The 18,274-nt window shown below is 51.1% G+C and overlaps 1 protein-coding gene across 1 annotated transcript in view; it reads right to left on the bottom strand.

Moving 5' to 3' along the window:
* ARHGEF39 (Rho guanine nucleotide exchange factor 39) overlaps positions 1–18,274 on the bottom strand; it is a 95,199-nt gene that overhangs the window by 29,904 nt on the left and 47,021 nt on the right. The window contains exons 5-8 of the mRNA XM_029583468.1: positions 17,776–17,896; positions 17,543–17,661; positions 4,772–4,842; positions 339–467 (exon numbers count right to left, since the gene is read on the bottom strand). Of these exons, the coding sequence (XP_029439328.1) occupies positions 339–467; positions 4,772–4,842; positions 17,543–17,661; positions 17,776–17,896 (440 nt within the window). The remainder of the gene's footprint in view (positions 1–338; positions 468–4,771; positions 4,843–17,542; positions 17,662–17,775; positions 17,897–18,274) is intronic.

The following is an 18,274-nucleotide window of genomic DNA, read 5'->3' as shown; positions in this document are numbered from 1 at the left end:
AAATCTCTGTCTCCATCTGCTGGAAGGGAGGTAAAACCCGGGCATCTGGACTGGTAAACAGTTGTGATCTATACCACAAACGACGTTATATAAAATGTCTAAATAAGTAAATATATAAATAAAATACCGTATTTACTATTTCTGTCATTTGATTGTCTCCGCACATTGCTCCTTGTCAATTTCACTATACCATTTCTGTAACAGAACTGCAGGAACAGTGTTTACTCAACAGCCGTTCACACTCCCAGGCATACACTATGGCGAGAATGTGAGAACACAGCTCTAGCTTTATTTCAAACGCCGGTTTTTTTGTTCCTTCCCCGTTACCCTCTTCTTACCTGGCATCACCACCTTTGCTTTTCTCCCCTTCAGTAGTTTCTGTACCCTGAGGAGCTGCAGCTGGTTCTCTTGGTTGCGAGCATGGTCATGGATGTACTGGGAGACCTGGGTTATGTCTCTCAGAGATCCTGCAACAAAATCACAATCCATGTGTGATTACTGTGGCTTCTACCTCACTCCCCCCACATGTACCCTTACACAGCTGCTAAAACAGGGAGACCCAAAGCCTCAGTAATGATATGATAGAGGTCTATAAAATAATGAGTGGAGAAGACACGGCTGAGGGAGATATGATAGAGGTCTATAAAATAATGAGTGGAGAAGAGACGGCTGAGGGGAGATATGATAGAGGTTTATAAAATACTGAGTGGAGAAGAGACGGCTGAGGGAAATATGATAGAGGATTATAAAATAATGAGTGGAGAAGAGACGGCTGAGGGAAATATGATAGAGGTTTATAAAATACTGAGTGGAGAAGAGACGGCTGAGGGAGATATGATAGAGGTTTATAAAATAATGAGTGGAGAAGAGACGGCTGAGGGGAGATATGATATAAAATAATGAGTGGAGAAGAGACTGCTGAGGGGGATATGATAGAGGATTATAAAATAATGAGTGGAGAAGAGACGGCTGAGGGGGATATGATAGAGGATTATAAAATAATGAGTGGAGAAGAGACGGCTGAGGGAGATATGATAGAGGATTATAAAATAATGAGTGGGGAGAACGAATAAAGAGGGTCCAGTTATTTAGTCTTTGAAATAGTTCTAGGATTAGAGTGGGTCCATTTTTTCACTCACTGCACCAGCAAGCTGTGGAATTCGTTACTGAGGGATGAAGTCACAAACTGGCATAGCTGGGTTTAGAAAGGGTTTGGAGAAGGTCCTGGAGGAAAGGTCCATAAACCATTATTAATCAGGTGACTCTGGAAAGCCCACTATTATCCCTGGGAGTGAGCAACAAGAAATGGATAGGAAATCTGCTAATTTTCCTTCCTGTAATACCACAGATCAGTCCAGACGAGTGGGTTTTGCCTCCCTACCAGCAGATGGAGACAGAGAAACAAAAAACTTTTGAGGTTGTGGTACATAACTGAGAGTGCCACCTGCAGTCCCTCAGTATTGACCTGTACCCAAGCCAAGATGTAACCCCCAAACCCCTTTTCTTAGGCTAAAAGGGAAAATTATAGGGTTGGAAACCCCCATAAATTGGACCCAACAACGCTCCCAAAAACTTAATCTGAAAAACCCAAACCATGATCAACTGCCCAAATACCCTGAAAGGCAAACCAACTTGAACCACCAGCTGGCAAAAATCAGTCTTTCGGCAGTGACGGGATGGACTGATCTGTGGTATTACAGGAACGAAAGTTAGCAGGTAAGAACCAAATTTTCCTTTCCTGTACATACCCAGATCAGTCCAGACAAGTGGGATGAACTAAAGCACCCCTAGACTGGACGGGAACATGAAAGACCCGCACTCAGAACACTCACCAAAGAATGCTTCTTCCTGCGCCCTCACGTCCATGCGGAAATGTCTGGTGAAAATATACAACGAGGACCACACCGCAGCCCTAGAAATCTCCTGAGGCGACAGCAACTGCCAATCTACCCAGGAAGTGGCTGGTGATCGGGTAGAGTGCGCCTTCAGCCCCGCTAGAACCTGACGGCCCTTACAAATATACTCCGTGCAAATAGCCGCTTTCACCCAATGGGAAATGGTAGCCTTAGAGGCCTTCTCTCCCTTCTTCTGCCCCCATATTCAGGTCAAAATGGTGATCGGAGTACCAGAACTATTCGACAGCTCCAAATATCGTAACAGAGTTCTCACATCCAAAAGATGCAGCTCCCTGCTCCTAGGGGTCTGAGGTAATCCTGGTCCTCGCCACATAAAAGCTGGACAAGCTGCCCCCTACAACTTCTGTGCAGGAGTGGGACACCCTGGCTTCCTTTTGTTGACTTTCCACCAGCGGCCCCTTGACCAGCATCATCCCTGGAGCCTCTACGGCCTCCATGAAAGGACTGCTGGCGATTGCCCATCGGCTTTGCAGACACATTGGAGGTGGTCCTACCAGACCGAAATCTCCTCAAATCCCTGAGCCGGGAACACCTTCTTACTAGTGCTCATCATCAAGCAGACTGTACCCCTTAGACCCCCCCCAAACATCGTCATTAGCTGATCCAAATCCTTCCAGAAGAGATTACACAGCTGAGCCTTCGACCACGTCCGTTGACCAACTGTGCAGCCACAAAAGCCTGCGGGCCACCACCGCTGAGACTATACTCCTGGCTGACGTGCGAACCAAATCACAGAATGCAACGCCTACATAAGCCACCCCAGCCTCTAAACGAGCTCATTGCAGGGTAACATCTCCTGTCAAAGCCGGGCCCTGTGCTTTCTGCACCCCACAGAGACAGGTCCTCTGCATCAAGCTGGAACAAACGGCGGCCCAAAGACTCAGCGTGGGGACCTCAGTCCTTCAAAACAGCAGCCCCCACCACCAGGATGGTCGTCTTAAGTGACCTCTGATACCACAGCATCCACCTTCAGTACCCGCAGTATCTCCAAAGCCTCCTCCGTCAGGGGATCTAACTCCCCAACGTCCTGATCTTCTTAGCTGAGGGAAAGGCACTCAGGGGGACTCTCAGCCCATCCAGGAACGGACTCACCCCCTCGCTATCCGACTCCTGAGTCACTTTCACCCCAAGACCTGGGGAACAAGAGGGCATAGTTCCACTTTCTTAAATAAAGGGACAACTCGAGGATCATCCGGATCCGGGTCGTCCTTAGCTACATTCGGGTCCACACCCGGTGCCACAGTCACATCAGCGTCTGGAACATGTCCTGCTGGTCCAAAGGGACATCCTGCGGATCATCCATGGAACCCCCCCCCCCCCCGACTCCACCCAACGCAGTCCCAGACGATGCAGAAGGTCCCCGGACCCACCTGTGGCCCTCTTAGGCTTCTTTGGTGCGGATAGGGAAGGCCCAACGCTCGCCCGCTACCCCTTCATCCCCTTCATTGACAGGAAGGCTTTATGCATCAAGAGGATACATTTTGGCAAAAATCCCTGAGGCCCATCCATCCCCTGCTCCAGGCTGTTGTCAGAGTCCCCCCCGAACCTCAGGAGAAAATGGGGGAGTGGAATCCCTGGGTTCCCGAGTTAAAAAGGGACTCCTGGCCCATGACCTTCTGTGGACGCAATCGTCTCGCGGGGCCCCCTGGACCACCGACATCCCACCTGAAGGGCGGGAAATCCACTTCCCCCCATGCGCCCCCCGCTGAGGAACCCGCCTCTTCCAAAACGCAACCAGGACAGAAGGCGTAAGAATTCAAGTGTGTAGACTCCAGCCCACCAGCGCGGCACACGCCTCTGCTATACCACGTGCTCCCGCACCAATGGCTGCCCCTCGACCTGCAAACATCGCTCTGGCGCGTGACTTTTTTTTTCCCCCTTAACCACGCTGCCCCATTTTCCGTGGCACAGCAAAATCAATCTGGCTCCGCCACGGAAACGACCTCTGCTCTCCGGCCTCAGCACGGCCCCCAGAGACGCGCAGGAAAACAAACATGGCTGCACAAACTGCTGCCGCGCCTCCTCCACCACAGGCCTGGCCGCTCCCCCAGGATACACGCGGACCGGCGCAGTAGTTACCTTCTGTCTGCCGGGGCCTGCAGCCCTCGCTGCCTCATTACCATTCCTTCCATCCCCCCAAACAACCCACTGTTTGCCTTTCTGCTCCTTTTTTTAACTTTAAATCACAGATACAAAGGCAAAACACACCCAGGGGTCCTCCCCTTGCAGACAGAGGCCTCGGAGGCCCTGAGGGAACCAATCCCCTGGCTTTCAGGGGCTCCCAACCCCCCCCAGACGCCCGGCTCAACCTGAGGGATGGTCACCAAGGAGCCTAACACCGCAGGGAGCTTCCTCGAAATTCTCCTACTTCAATTTCTCTTTCTTAATCTCAGACTGCAGGACAGCACCTCTCCCATCTGCTGGAGTCAGAGAAATACTGAGGGACTGCAGGTCTGCACCTCTCCCATCTGCTGGAGACAGAGAAATACTGAGGGACTGCAGGTGGCACCTCGGGTTATGTAGCAGTGCCTCAAGGATTTGTTCTCTGCCTCCATCTGCTGGTAGGGATGAATAAACCCACTTGTCTAGACCGATCTGTGTATGCTCAGGAACTACGTTTTGGGGATCACTGTTGTAGTGCTGGGCTCGATGGACCTTGGTCTTCATCAGTCCTTGCACCTCCATTCAGCAAGCACTCAGTGCCTCCCTGACACCTACCCTATAGTGCCAGCCTGAAAGCAACAGGCCCACCTACTTCTTATGCCATTCCCACCTCCCAACCTGTCTCACATTATCCCCCCACACGTGTTCTTCCCCTTCTCATACAGCGCCCCCTGGCTGCAGAGCAAACTTACGTGCAAGCTGCTGGAAGTCAGCAGCATCTTGGCAAGTGTTCTCAGTCAAATCTCGGAGGAGATGTTTATACCTAAAGCAGAAAAGAAACCAACAGGAACAAGCCATGAGAACAGCTGCACAGACAGCAGCACCACAAGGTGCATGCAAGCTCACCATGACCATCACCCAAGGGACAGCACCTCTGCCCCATCTGACCTGCCTGAAACATATCTCTCACCACATGATCCATGCAAGGAATAGCACCACTGCTCCCACCTGACCAGGAGAGAACCACAGCACATAAGCCACTCAAGTAACAGTATCACTGACTGGAGCTGAGGGACAGCCACACCACATGATCCATCCAAGGAGAAGAACCAACACTGCCACCCAACCCAAAAAGAGAGCCACATCAAAGAAAGTTCTCAACCACCCCCATCCATCCCACCGGAGGGACAGCCACACCACATGATCCATCCAAGGAGAAGAACCAACACTGCCACTGCACACACCAGAGAGCCACACCAAAGAAAGTTCTCAACCACCCCCATCCATCCCACCGGAGGGACAGCCACACCACATGATCCACCCAAGGGGAAAAAACCCAATAACTTCACCTGACTCACCAGAGAGAGCGCCACAGCAATAAACTGCTGCATTGCTATCATCTAGCTAGGCACCCAGTCTCCTAGGTGTGAAAATTATTACAGGCAGAGCAGCTAAATATGGAGTTTTGGATCAGGGAAAAATATACATGTATAATTAAATTTCAGTTTTACACCTGATGCTTGCATCCCAGAACCCAGGTGCACTAACAGCAAAGGGGAAAGTCATGGGTACCCCCCCTGAAAATTGTCTAATAGTAAGAGGATTGACTGAGAACAGCTGCTGAGACCTCGCCCCCTTCCAGGAACATGCAGGTAACGGGAAGAAGAGTGCCCAAGAATCTGAACTGGGTCTATAAATGACCTGGAAATGTGAACAATGAGTGCCGTGATCACATTTGCAGCTGCCACAAAATTATTCAAAATTATTACAAGAGGAATGAGAAATTGCAAGATGACATTTAATGTAGACAAGTGCAAAGTGATGCACTTAGGGAAGAGCAACCCAAATTATATCTACATAATGCAAGGTTCCACATCAGGAGTCACTACTCAGGAAAAGGACCTAGGTGTCATTGTTGAAAATACATTGAAATCCTCTGCTCAGTGTGTAGCAGCAGCCAAGAAAGCAAATAGAGTGCTGGGGATTATTAGGAAAGGAATGGAGAATAAAACAGAGAATATCATAATGTCTCTGTATCACTCCATAGAGAAACCATACAATGAGCATTGTGTGCAGCAGCAGCCAAGAAAGCAAATAGAGTGCTGGGGATTATTAGGAAAGGAATGGAGAATAAAACAGAGAATATCATAATGTCTCTGTATCACTCCATAGAGAAACCATACAATGAGCATTGTGTGCAGCAGCAGCCAAGAAAGCAAATAGAGTGCTGGGGATTATTAGGAAAGGAATGGAGAATAAAACAGAGAATATCATAATGTCTCTGTATCACTCCATAGAGAAACCATACAATGAGCATTGTGTGCAGCAGCAGCCAAGAAAGCAAATAGAGTGCTGGGGATTATTAGGAAAACAGAGAATAAAAAAGAAAATTATTACTTACCTGCTAATTTTCGTTCCTGTAGTACCATGGATCAGTCCAGACCATGGGTTATGTCCCCAATCCAGCAGATGGAGTCAGCACAAGCTTCGAGGGGGCGTCACCATATATACTACTACCCCCTCTGCAGGAGCTCAGTATCGAGTATATCAAAGCCCGAGTAGAAATAGAACCCCTTTAGTGGATCAAGTTTATAAGAACCGGCAACAATAAACCGTGTAACAGCAATAGAAAAACTGGAACCGTCCTACCAACGGGTAGGACGCTGCGCAAACAGCACGCCAACATGAAGGGGGCTGTGAGAAACAGTGCGACTGAGGAGCCGGGAAAGCCCTATCACACTACAGTCCCGTAGAGAAGAGTCGAGCAGGATAGAAAGACCCAAGCGCGGTGGGCGTCTGGACTGATCCATGGTACTACAGGAACGAAAATTAGCAGGTAAGTAATAATTTTCTTTTCCCTGTACGTACCTGGATCAGTCCAGACCATGGGATGTACCCAAGCTTCCCTAAATCGGGTGGGGTCCTGCGAGGCCTGCTCGGAGAACCTGTTCGCCAAAATGTCCCGTGACTGAGGAGGCGAGGTGCAGACGATAGTGCCTCGAGAACGTGTGTAACGATTTCCAGGTAGCTGCTCTGCAGATTTCCTGAGTAGAGACCGAGCGAGCCTCCGCCCAGGAAGCCGCCTGAGAACGAGTAGAATGAGCTACAATGCCGGGCGGGGGAGTCCGCCCCGCCCCAATGTATGAAGCAGCAATGCCCGCCTTCAACCACCTCGCAATGGTCGCTTTTGAGGCCTGAGACCCCTTCCTGGGACCAGACCAAAGCACGAAGAGATGATCAGAAATCCGGAACTCATTGGTAGCCTCCAGATAGAGACGCAGCGTGCGCCTGACATCCAATAGTCGGAGAGCCTTCGGCTCGGAGGAAGAAAAGGACGGCAGTTCCACCGTCTGGTTCACATGGAATGCAGACACCACTTTCGGCAGGAAGGAAGGCACTGTGCGAAGCGAAACTCCAGAGTCGGAGAAACGCAGGTAAGGCTCTCTACACGACAGAGCCTGCAGCTCCGAGATGCGGCGAGCGGAACAGATGGCCACCAGGAATACCGCTTTGAGGGTGAGATCCTTGATCGTAGCAGTGCTCAGTGGCTCGAACGGTGGTCCCGACAGGGAGCGAAGCACCAGGTTGAGACTCCAGGAGGGACACGGGTCCCGTACTGGAGGCCGCAAATGCTTGACCCCCTTGAGGAAACGCGCAATGTCCGGATGCTGTAGCAGGGAACCGCCATCACGCAACAGCGAACCTAGGGCGGCCACCTGCACCCGCAGAGAATTATAGGCGAGTCCTTTGTCCACCCCCGCCTGTAAAAACTGCAGGATCTGAGGTACCGAAGCCTTAGTAGGTCTCGTGTCCTGACTAGCACACCACAGCTCGAACACCTTCCAGACTCGAACATAGGCCACCGACGTCGATGTCTTACGTGCCCGCAGTAGAGTGGATACTACCGCCTCCGGGTAGCCCCGGCGCCGGAGGCGGCGCCTCTCAAAAGCCAGGCCGCAAGACAGAAGAGTTCTGCCTGATCGAAAAATACCGGGCCCTGACGTAAGAGACGGGGGAGGTGCCCCAGTCTGACTGGCCCGTCGATCACCAGCTGTATCAGGTCCGCAAACCAAGGCCTCCTGGGCCATTCCGGAGCGACGAAGATTACGGTCCCCTGATGACTTTCTATTCTGCGAAGCATTCTGCCCACCAGGGGCCACGGTGGAAACGCGTAGAGAAGAAGATGAGCCGGCCACGGAAGGGCCAGCGCATCCACTCCCTCCGCGCCGCGCTCTCTCCGGCGACTGAAGAAGCGAGGAGCCTTGGCGTTGAGAGCGGAGGCCATCAAACCCAAGTGGGGGGCTCCCCAACGCCGGACTAGAAGTTGCATCGCTTCCTCGGACAGAGACCACTCTCCGGGGTCCAGCAGCTGACGACTGAGGAAGTCCGCCTGCACGTTGTCCACTCCGGCGATGTGCGAGGCCGCTAGTCGAACGAGATGACGCTCCGCCCATTGCATCAGCAGCGCCGCCTCTAGCGCTACCTGCGGGCTGCGCGTGCCGCCTTGGCGGTTGATGTAGGCCACGGTGGTAGCATTGTCTGATAGGATTCTGACCTCCCGGTTCCGAAGGAGCGGCAGAAAGTGTCGCAGAGCTAGCCTGACCGCTCTGGTTTCCAGACGGTTGATGGACCACTTCGCCTCCACCGCGGACCACGTCCCCTGCGTGGCGCTTCGATCGCAGACCGCACCCCAGCCCAGCAGACTGGCATCGGTGGTTACTATCACCCAATTGGGCAAGTCGAGAGACACTCCGTGGGCCAGACTCGACGGTTCCAGCCACCAGCCCAGACTGTCCCTGGCCTTTTGCGGAAGTGGGAGAATCATCTGGTAGTCCTGCGAAACCGGTTTCCAACGGGAGAGGAGCGCCCACTGCAAGGGTCTGAGATGCGCAAACGCCCAGGGGACCATGTCGATGGTGGAACCCATCACCCCCAGGAGTTGGAGGTAGTCCCAGGAGGTGGGATCTTGCAAGGCAGAGAACCGCAGTACATGCTCCCGCAACGATTGCGCCTTGTCCTGACGCAGGAAGACTTTGCCCAGCCGGGTGTCGAAGGACGCTCCCAAAAAATCCAAGCGCTGCAAGGGTACGAGGGAGCTCTTGGAGAAGTTCACCACCCAGCCCAGGGACTGTAGAAACTGGACCACCCTGCGCACCGCTGCTTGTCCCTGGCTGAAGGACTTCGCCCGAATGAGCCAATCGTCCAGGTAGGGATGGACCAGCACGCCCTCCTTTCGAAGGGCTGCTGCCACAACGACCATGATCTTGGTAAAGGTACGCGGTGCCGTCGCCAATCCGAACGGGAGAGCTATGAACTGAAAGTGCTGGTCCAGGATCTTGAACCGGAGGAGACGGTGATGGTCCCGGCGGATGGGAATGTGCAGGTAGGCCTCCGTGAGGTCCAGAGAGGCGAGGAACTCCCCCTGATGTACCGCCGCAATCACGGACCGCAGCGTTTCCATGCGAAACCGGACCACTCGGAGGGACTTGTTGACTTCCTTGAGATCCAGGATGGGACGGAAGGACCCGTCCTTCTTTGGCACGACGAAGTAGATGGAATAGTGGCCCGAGCCCACCTCTCCGGAGGGCACGGGGGCGATAGCACCTATTTCCCGAAGTCTGTCCAACGTCGCCTGCACCGCCCGTCTCTTGAGCACCGACCCGCAGGGGGAGAAAATGAACCTTGCCTGTGGAGGACGGACAAATTCCAATGCGTAGCCGTGCTCTATGGTGTCCAGGACCCACTGGTTCGAGGTGATCTGCGCCCACTCCTGGTAGAAAAACTTCAGCCGTCCCCCAATTCTGGGACTGGCGGAGTGGGCGAGCCTGACATCATTGCGAAGGCTTAGGAGAGGGGTTACCTGCTCCGGGGGTGGTGCGGGCGGGCCTCCGTCCACGAAAGGAACGTGACCAGGTCTGTGGCCTGGAGGCGGCGGGCCTAGAGCCCGATGGCCTGTAGCTCCTGTAGCGCCGTGGCTCTGGTCCGGGAAGAGGCATATGCTCGCGAAGGCCGATATCTGTCCTCCGGCAGCCGATGAACCGCGTTTTCCCCCAGAGACTTGATGATCTGATCCAGGTCCTCCCCGAAGAGGAACTTACCTCTGAATGGAAGGGAGCCCAGACTCGACTTGGAGGACGTATCCGCCGCCCAGTTGCGAAGCCACAGGAGGCGCCGTGCTGCCACTACCGACACCATGGATCTCGCTAGGATCCGAAACAGGTCGTATGAAGCATCCGCCCCATACGCCACCGCCGCTTCTAGTCTGTCCGCCTGGGCGGCCTCCTCCGCGGGCAGTTCCTGCGACGTGAGCAGCTGTTGTACCCAGAGAAGACTCGCCCTCTGGGCAAGGGAACTGCACATTGCTGCCCGCATACCCAGAGCGGAGACCTCGAAGACCCTCTTCAGGAAAACCTCCAATTTGCGATCTTGCGTATCCCGCAAGGCCGCTCCTCCTGTCACCGGTATCGTCGTCCTCTTCGTGACCGCCGACACCGCGGAGTCCACTTTTGGAGCCTTGATGAGGTCCAGGAAATCCTCCGGCAGGGGGTAGAGCTTTTCCATGGCCCGGCTGCCCTTCAGAGAAGCCTCCGGGGTGTCCCATTCCCCAGTGAGGAGCTGCAGGAATGATTCGTGACTGGGAACAGCCCGAGCCCTGGGCCGCCAGGACCGGGTCCCCCTTCTTTGAAGAAATGACGACTGCCGGCGCCACTGGAGCAGGCGGGTCCGGCGGTGGGTCCAGATCCAATTCCTGAATTATAAGTGGAATGAGGTCATCCAACTCGTCCCTCTGGAAGAGGCGCAGCGTGCGCGGGTCGTCCCCCTCAGGCATGGAGTCCCCTTGTCCGCCATCCGGAGGATCAGACCCCGGATCCGCTGGTCCTGACACCGCTCCCACAGCCGCAGACGCAAGGCGGGCCCGAGCTGGAGGGTGAAAATGAGGGGCCCCCGCGCCCGCCGGGGCGGGGGGGGCCTGTGCCGGGGGGGACGTCCGTGGGATCTTGGGAGGGGGAGGCCCCGCAGGAGCCTCCAACCCCTGGAGGTAAGCTGTGTGCATCAGAAGAACAAACTCCGGGGAAAACCCCGGCCTGCCCGAGGGGGCTCCGGGGGGGGGGACCCCCGTTGGACCCTGCCCCTGCGGGCCTTGCTCCGGCAATAAGATCGGCGGCAAAAACGGCGGAGAAACCGCATCGGAATCCCCCTCCTCCAGCGCTGCTGGATCCTCCTCAGGGCGCTGTGCCTGCAAAATGGCCGCCGTTCCCGCCAGGAATGGGGGAGGGGCCGGCCCGCGCCTCCCGGGCATCGCAGAGAGCAACACCAAATCGGCGATGGACCGCGAGGTGCCTTCCCCCCCGGGAAGGCACCGAGCGCAGATGCCCTCGCGGGAGATCCTGGATCCCGGGTCGCCGCAGGCCGAGCAACGCGACGGCCGCAGCATCGGGAGCACCCCGCGAGAGCAACGCCGGCTGAAAGAAAGAAATAAATTGAGGCTCGGGAGGGTGACCGCGCGAAAAACCGCCACTGCGGGGGGGCCAGAAAGCCTGCACTGCCCGCTGAAGAAATCGGCGCGGGGGGGGGCCTTCCTGGCCTCACAACCCGGCAGAAGAAAAACTTTTCTGTGTGCCCCAGCAGCCCACGAGGCTGCCCGAGCCACCAGCGCTGAAAGACCGTCACCACTGGCAGCCGCGAGGCCCCGGGCTTGGGGAGAGCTGCAAAGAAAAACTAACAAAAAAAAAATATATAATCTCACTTACCCCGTCCTAACTACTAGGATTCAGCACCGGGCGGGGAAACAAACACAGGGGGTAAGCCACGCCTCCCCACAGCCTGCCTCTGAATTAGAGTTTTTTTTGTTTTTTTTTTTTTTTTTTTAAAGAGAGAAAAACTTCATCCACCAGACAAACTAGGCAGAAGCCCAGAAAAGGAGGAAGCAAAAAGGGAAAAGATTAATTTACAACAACAGGGAGAGAAACCCTGAGTCCCCTACTCACATCTGCTGGAGTCAGAAGATACTGAACTCCTGCAGAGGGAGTAGTAGTACTTATGGTGACGCCCCCTCGAAGCTTGTGCTGACTCCATCTGCTGGATTGGGGACATAACCCATGGTCTGGACTGATCCAGGTACGTACAGGGAACAGAGAATATCATAATGTCTCTGTATCACTCCATAGAGAAAGCATACAATGAGCATTGTGTGCAGCAGCAGCCAAGAAAGCAAATAGAGCGCTGGGGATTATTAGGAAAGGAAGGAGAATAAAACAGAGAATATCATAATGCCTCTGTATCACTCCATAGAGAAACCATACAATGAGCATTGTGTGCAGCAGCAGCCAAGAAAGCAAATATCATAATGTCTCTGTATCACTCCATAGAGAAACCATACAATGAGCATTGTGTGCAGCAGCAGCCAAGAAAGCAAATAGAGTGCTGGGGATTATTAGGGAAGGAATGGAGAATAAAACAGAGAATATCATAATGCCTCTGTATCACTCCATAGATAAACCATACAATGAGCACTGTGTGCAGCAGCAGCCAAGAAAGCAAATAGAATGCTGGGGATTATTAGGAAAGGAATGGAGAATAAAACAGAGAATATCATAATGCCTCTGTATCAATCCATAGATAAACCATACAATGAGCATTGTGTGCAGCAGCAGCCAAGAAAGCAAATAGAGTGCTGGGGATTATTAGGAAAGGAATGGAGAATAAAACAGAGAATATCATAATGACCCTGTATCACTCCATAGAGAAACCATACAATGAGCATTGTGTGCAGCAGCAGCCAAGAAAGCAAATAGAGTGCTGGGGATTATTAGGAAAGGAATGGAGAATAAAACAGAGAATATCATAATGTCTCTGTATCACTCCATAGAGAAACCATACAATGAGCATTGTGTGCAGCAGCAGCCAAGAAAGCAAATAGAGTGCTGGGGATTATTAGGAAAGGAATGGAGAATAAAACAGAGAATATCATAATGACCCTGTATCACTCCATAGAGAAACCATACAATGAGCATTGTGTGCAGTTCTGGTCACCACATCTCCAGAAAGAGAGGAAAATTGGTTCTTACTTGCTAATTTTCGTTCCTATAATACCACAGATCAGCCCAGACAAGTGGATTTATTCATCCCTACCAGCAGATGGAGGCAGAGAACAAAACCTTGAGGGCAGTGCTACATAACAGACAGTGCTACCTGCAGTCCCTCAGTATTGACCTGTACCCAACCAAAGATAGTCCCTAAACCCTCTCCAGGGCGAACAGGTAAAGCAGAGCTGGAACCCCCTGCACTGGAGCCTCTCATATACCTCCAGAAACCAAAACACACTTTTTTTCTAAACCTACTGATCGGAACAACTTATTGCATTATCAGAGTTTTCACCCTTTGAATTTGCGGACAAATATTCCTGTGGGTCAGTTTTTACGGCGTTGCCATTTATGTGAGACCACTATGGAATATAAGATTCAGGCAGAGGTGATGCAGGATAAACTTTTATCTAGGGGGTATCCCCGTAAAGCAGTCAAAAAGGCTTACAAGTGAGGCTTATATGCCGATCGTAATATCGTCATCAGCCTGGTTTGTGTTGTTCCTTTTTCAGTTAGAAAACATTAAACATAGGGTACTATACTTAAACATTGGCATATATTAGCTTTACATAAATCGTTACATGTTAGACCTATTTTTGTCCATACTAGGGGACGTAATTTACGTGATTTATTGGTCTCATCCTGTTCTCTGGAGGATTTATCCACATTGCGTTGTGGTCAATATGCCTGCAACAGGTGTTCAGTTTGCATGCATGTTTTGATTACACAGTCATTTTCACATCCTACATTGCCTTTTGTTTATACGCTTAGAGGCAATTTTGACTAATACCCATCAGGTGATCTACGTGATAATGTGCCCTTGTCTAAATTATATATTGGGCATACCATACCGCCCATTCAGACTCGTATTATCCAATATAGAAGCTGCATCCACATGTGTAAGATGGAGGCTCCCTTGGTTAAACATTGGGTGGGGTATGGGCACACTTTAGAACAACTTAAATTTTGTGTTCTACAACAGGTGGAAGGAAAGCAAAACGATTACAGTCATGGCTAAAAGGTGAGGTGAAAGAGGCTATTTTAGCCAAAAAAAAAATCCTTCAAAAAATTGGAAGGATCCATCTGAAGAAAATAGGATAAAACATAAGCATTGTCAAGTTAAGTGTAAAACATTGATAAGACAGGCGAAGAAAGAATTTGAAATGAAGTTGGTCATAGAGGCAAAAACTCATAATAAAAACATTTTAAAATATATCTGAAACAAGAAACCTGTGAGGGAGTCAATTGGACCAATAGATGACAGAGGGGTTAAAAGGGCTCTTAGGGAAGATAAGGCCATTGCAGAAAGACTAAATTAATTCTTTGCGTCTGTGTTTATTAATGAGGATGTTGGGGAGATACCAGTTCCAGAGATGATTTTCAGGGGTGATGAGTCAGACGAACTGAACCAAATCACTGTGAACCTGGAAGATGTAGTAGGCCAGATTGACAAACTAAAAAGAGTAGCAAATCACCTGGACCGGATGGTATGCATCCTAGGGTTCTGAAGGAACTCAAAAATGAAATTTCTGATCTATTAGTTAAACTTTGTAACCTATCATTAAAATCATCCATTGTACCTGAAGACTGGAGGGTGGCCAATGTAACCCCAATATTTAAAAAGGGTTCCAGGGGTGATCCGGGTAACTATAGACCAGTGAGCCTGACCTCAGTGCTGGGAAAAATAGTGGAAACTATTCTCAAGATCAAAATCGTAGAGCATATAGAAAGACATGATTTAATGGAACACAGTCAACATGGATTTACCCAAGGGAAGTCTTGCCTAACAAATCTGCTTCATTTTTTTGAAGGGATTAATAAACATGGATAAAGGTGAACCGGTAGATGTAGTGTATTTGGATTTTCAGAAGGCATTTGACAAAGTCCCTCATGAGAGGCTTCTAAGAAAACTAAAAAGTCATGGGATAGGAGACTATGTCCTTTTGTGGATTACAAACTGGTTAAAAGACAGGAAACAGAGAGTAGGATTAAATGGTCAATTTTCTCAGTGGAAAAGGGTAAACAGTGGAGTGCCTCAGGGATCTGTACTTGGACCGGTGTTTAAAATCATGAGAGGTCTAGAACGGGTAGATGTGAATCGGTTATTTACTCTTTCGGATAGTAGAAAGACTAGGGGGCACTCCATGAAGTTAGCATGGGGCACATTTAAAACTAATCGGAGAAAGTTCTTTTTCACTCAATGCACAATTAAACTCTGGAATTTGTTGCCAGAGGATGTGGTTAGTGCAGTTAGTGTAGCTGTGTTTAAAAAAGGATTGGATAAGTTCTTGGAGGAGAAGTCCATTACCTGCTATTAATTAAGTTCACTTAGAGAATAGTCACTGCCATTAGCAATGGTTACATGGAATAGACTTAGTTTTCGGGCACTTGCCAGATTCTTATGGCCTGGATTGGCCACTGATAGATCCTTGGTCTGACCAAGTATGACATGTTCTTAAAGTGGACTTGGGGAAATGAGCAAGTTTCCTTACCATACACGGTGTTTTCCGTAGATAGCAGGATAAATTAACCCTGCTGTCTGGGGCGACCTCCGGGCGGCAGGTGGTGGAGCTCTCTTAGAAGAGAGGGTGTTTTTGTTTTTGTAGCAGTGCACCTGCGTGGATGTTCCCACACAGCCCCGGTCCTCCTCAGTCCTTTTCCAAGCAAGATGGCAGTGGAACAACTGTCTGGGGAGGTGGGAGGGTCAGCTTGGCTAATTCATCCTGCTATCTACGGAAAATACCGTTTACGGTAAGCAAACTCGCCCTTTTCCTGTAGAAAAGTAGCATGAATTAGCCGTGTTATCTGGGAGTCCCCAGCTGATGTGCTGAGCGCAAAGTCTCTGAGTATGTCCTGACAGTGAGGTCAAATAGGGCGCTCAAGACAGTAGAGAATGGAGGTGGACAGTTCTTTGTCTGCTGGCTGTTCAGTGTTCAAGAAGTGCCCAATTTGAGGATAGTTCTGCCCATGTCCACGTCTGCCGCGGTCTGCTTTTCCAGGCAGTAGTGGGCTGTGAACATGTTTAGCGAAGACCAGGTGGCAGCCGCACAGATGTCCAGAATGGGTACCTCATGAAGGTGTGTGATGGAAGCTGCCTTAGGGGAGGTTGCCAAGGCTTCCAAATGTTTCTGATAGCAAAACTGAATGCAGTTTGAGATCCAGGACGAAAGGGTTCTTTTGGAAACTGGAAGTCCCGGGGCATTCGGGCTGAATGAGGCGAAAAGCTGGGAGGCTCAATGCGTAGAGTGGAGTCCGATGTTTATAGAAAGTGAGCACATGCTTGCAGTCCAACATATGGAGTCTCCATTCGCCATCGTTATTGTGTGGCTTTGGAAAAAAGGTCAGAAGGGCAATGGTCTGCTTGAGGTAGAAGACTGAAACCACCTTGAGAAGGAACGCTGGGTGTGGACGCAGTGTGACCTTACCATGGTAGGATTCTAGGTAAGGTGAATAGTGCACTAATGTTTGCAGCTCGTTGACGCGCCTCGCTGAGGTCAGGGCAATGGTCTGCTTGAGGTAGAAGACTGAAACCACCTTGGGAAGGAATGCTGGGTGTGGACGCAGTGTGACCTTATCATGGTAGGATTCTAGGTAAGGTGAATAGTGCACTAATGTTTGCAGCTCGTTGACGCGCCTCGCTGAGGTCAGGGCAATGGTCTGCTTGAGGTGGAAGACTGAAACCACCTTGGGAAGGAACGCTGGGTGTGGACGCAGTGTGACCTTACCATGGTAGGATTCTAGGTAAGGTGAATAGTTCACTAATGTTTGCAGCTCGTTGACGCGCCTCGCTGAGGTCAGGGCAATGGTCTGCTTGAGGTGGAAGACTGAAACCACGTTGGGAAGGAACGCTGGGTGTGGACGCAGTGTGACCTTACCATGGTAGGATTCTAGGTAAGGTGAATAGTGCACTAATGTTTGCAGCTCGTTGACGCGCCTCGCTGAGGTCAGGGTAACTAGGAATAGCACCTTCCAGAAGAGGAATCTGGGGTGACAAGTGTCCAGAGGCTCGAAGGGTGGAAGCTTTAGTTACTCCAAGACTACGTTTAGGTCCCATGAGACTGGAGGTTTCCAGATCGGAGGCAGCAGGCGTAGAACACCTTTCATAAATTTGGAGATGAGCGGGTGGCAGGAGATTGGAGCCTCGTTGTAAAGGGAATGCTATCTTCTGCTACCCGGCCGCCTGCAGGACGTCCCAGACAGCACGGCTAATTCATGGGAAAACACTGCTGATTCCTGGGATAACCAGCATGCAGTCTACTGACCTTTTGAGTTAGCGTGAGCCTGGGAGGGAGCCTGCACGCTTCATGGCCTCTGTGTGTCCCCTGCCAACCCCCTGACATCACGAAAACAAGAGTATCCCCCAGACGCAGAACTCTGCTTTCCTGTATCTGCAATGCCAGTCACAACACTCAGCGCAGCCCCCTCCTCGCGCACACTCACTGATGGATACGTTGCAAGGGCCGAGGCAGCAGCTCCTCCAGCATCAGGCCCTGGAATTCCGAGCGAGACTCCTGGAGCTTCTTAAACCGTGCAAAGGATTTATTCTTCTTCACCTGCTCCTGCACATCAGAAAGAGGAGAACAGAGTGATCAGCGCCGCCCGCATGCCTAACGTCTCTACTTCCCACCATGCACACAGGAAGCAGCAGCAAACCTGCAATCACACTCACGTACCTGCAGCAGCGTTAACGTCTGCTCCATACCATCAGTGTATGTCACGTACAGTCCCAGCTGGGGGCAAAACCAGTCAAATCCAGCAGCAAAGCTCCCACTCTCCAAATACTGCAGCAACGTGCTACAAATAAAAGAAAGAGTTACACTTAGCAATCAAACAGTGAACACCAAGGGGACCGGGCAGCCTGCAAGCAGAGACCCGGACATCAAAGAGATTCACTTCATGACTGCCGCATCTCACTTTTATCTATCAAACTCCCTCCAAAGTACATTTTACCCAAGTAGTGCACGTTATCAGCAGTAAAACTGAAGATTAACAGTTTCCTAAGAGCTCATTCCCACCCATCGGCTCTAGATATAAACACAGAACAGCAAGGGAATGATTGTCCACTAAACCAGAACACACACATCTCAAACTGAACACCAAGCACCTCGGGCGTCTCCTTTCACAATCTTAAAAGCAAGAGGCCTAGAGGGGATATGAAATGAAATGCTCAAA

The sequence above is a fragment of the Rhinatrema bivittatum genome, chromosome 1, assembly GCF_901001135.1.
Source record: "Rhinatrema bivittatum chromosome 1, aRhiBiv1.1, whole genome shotgun sequence".
Classification (NCBI taxonomy): Eukaryota; Metazoa; Chordata; class Amphibia; order Gymnophiona; family Rhinatrematidae; genus Rhinatrema; species Rhinatrema bivittatum.
Note: the sequence above shows the minus strand (reverse complement) of the source record. Positions and strands in the feature narration are given on the sequence as shown.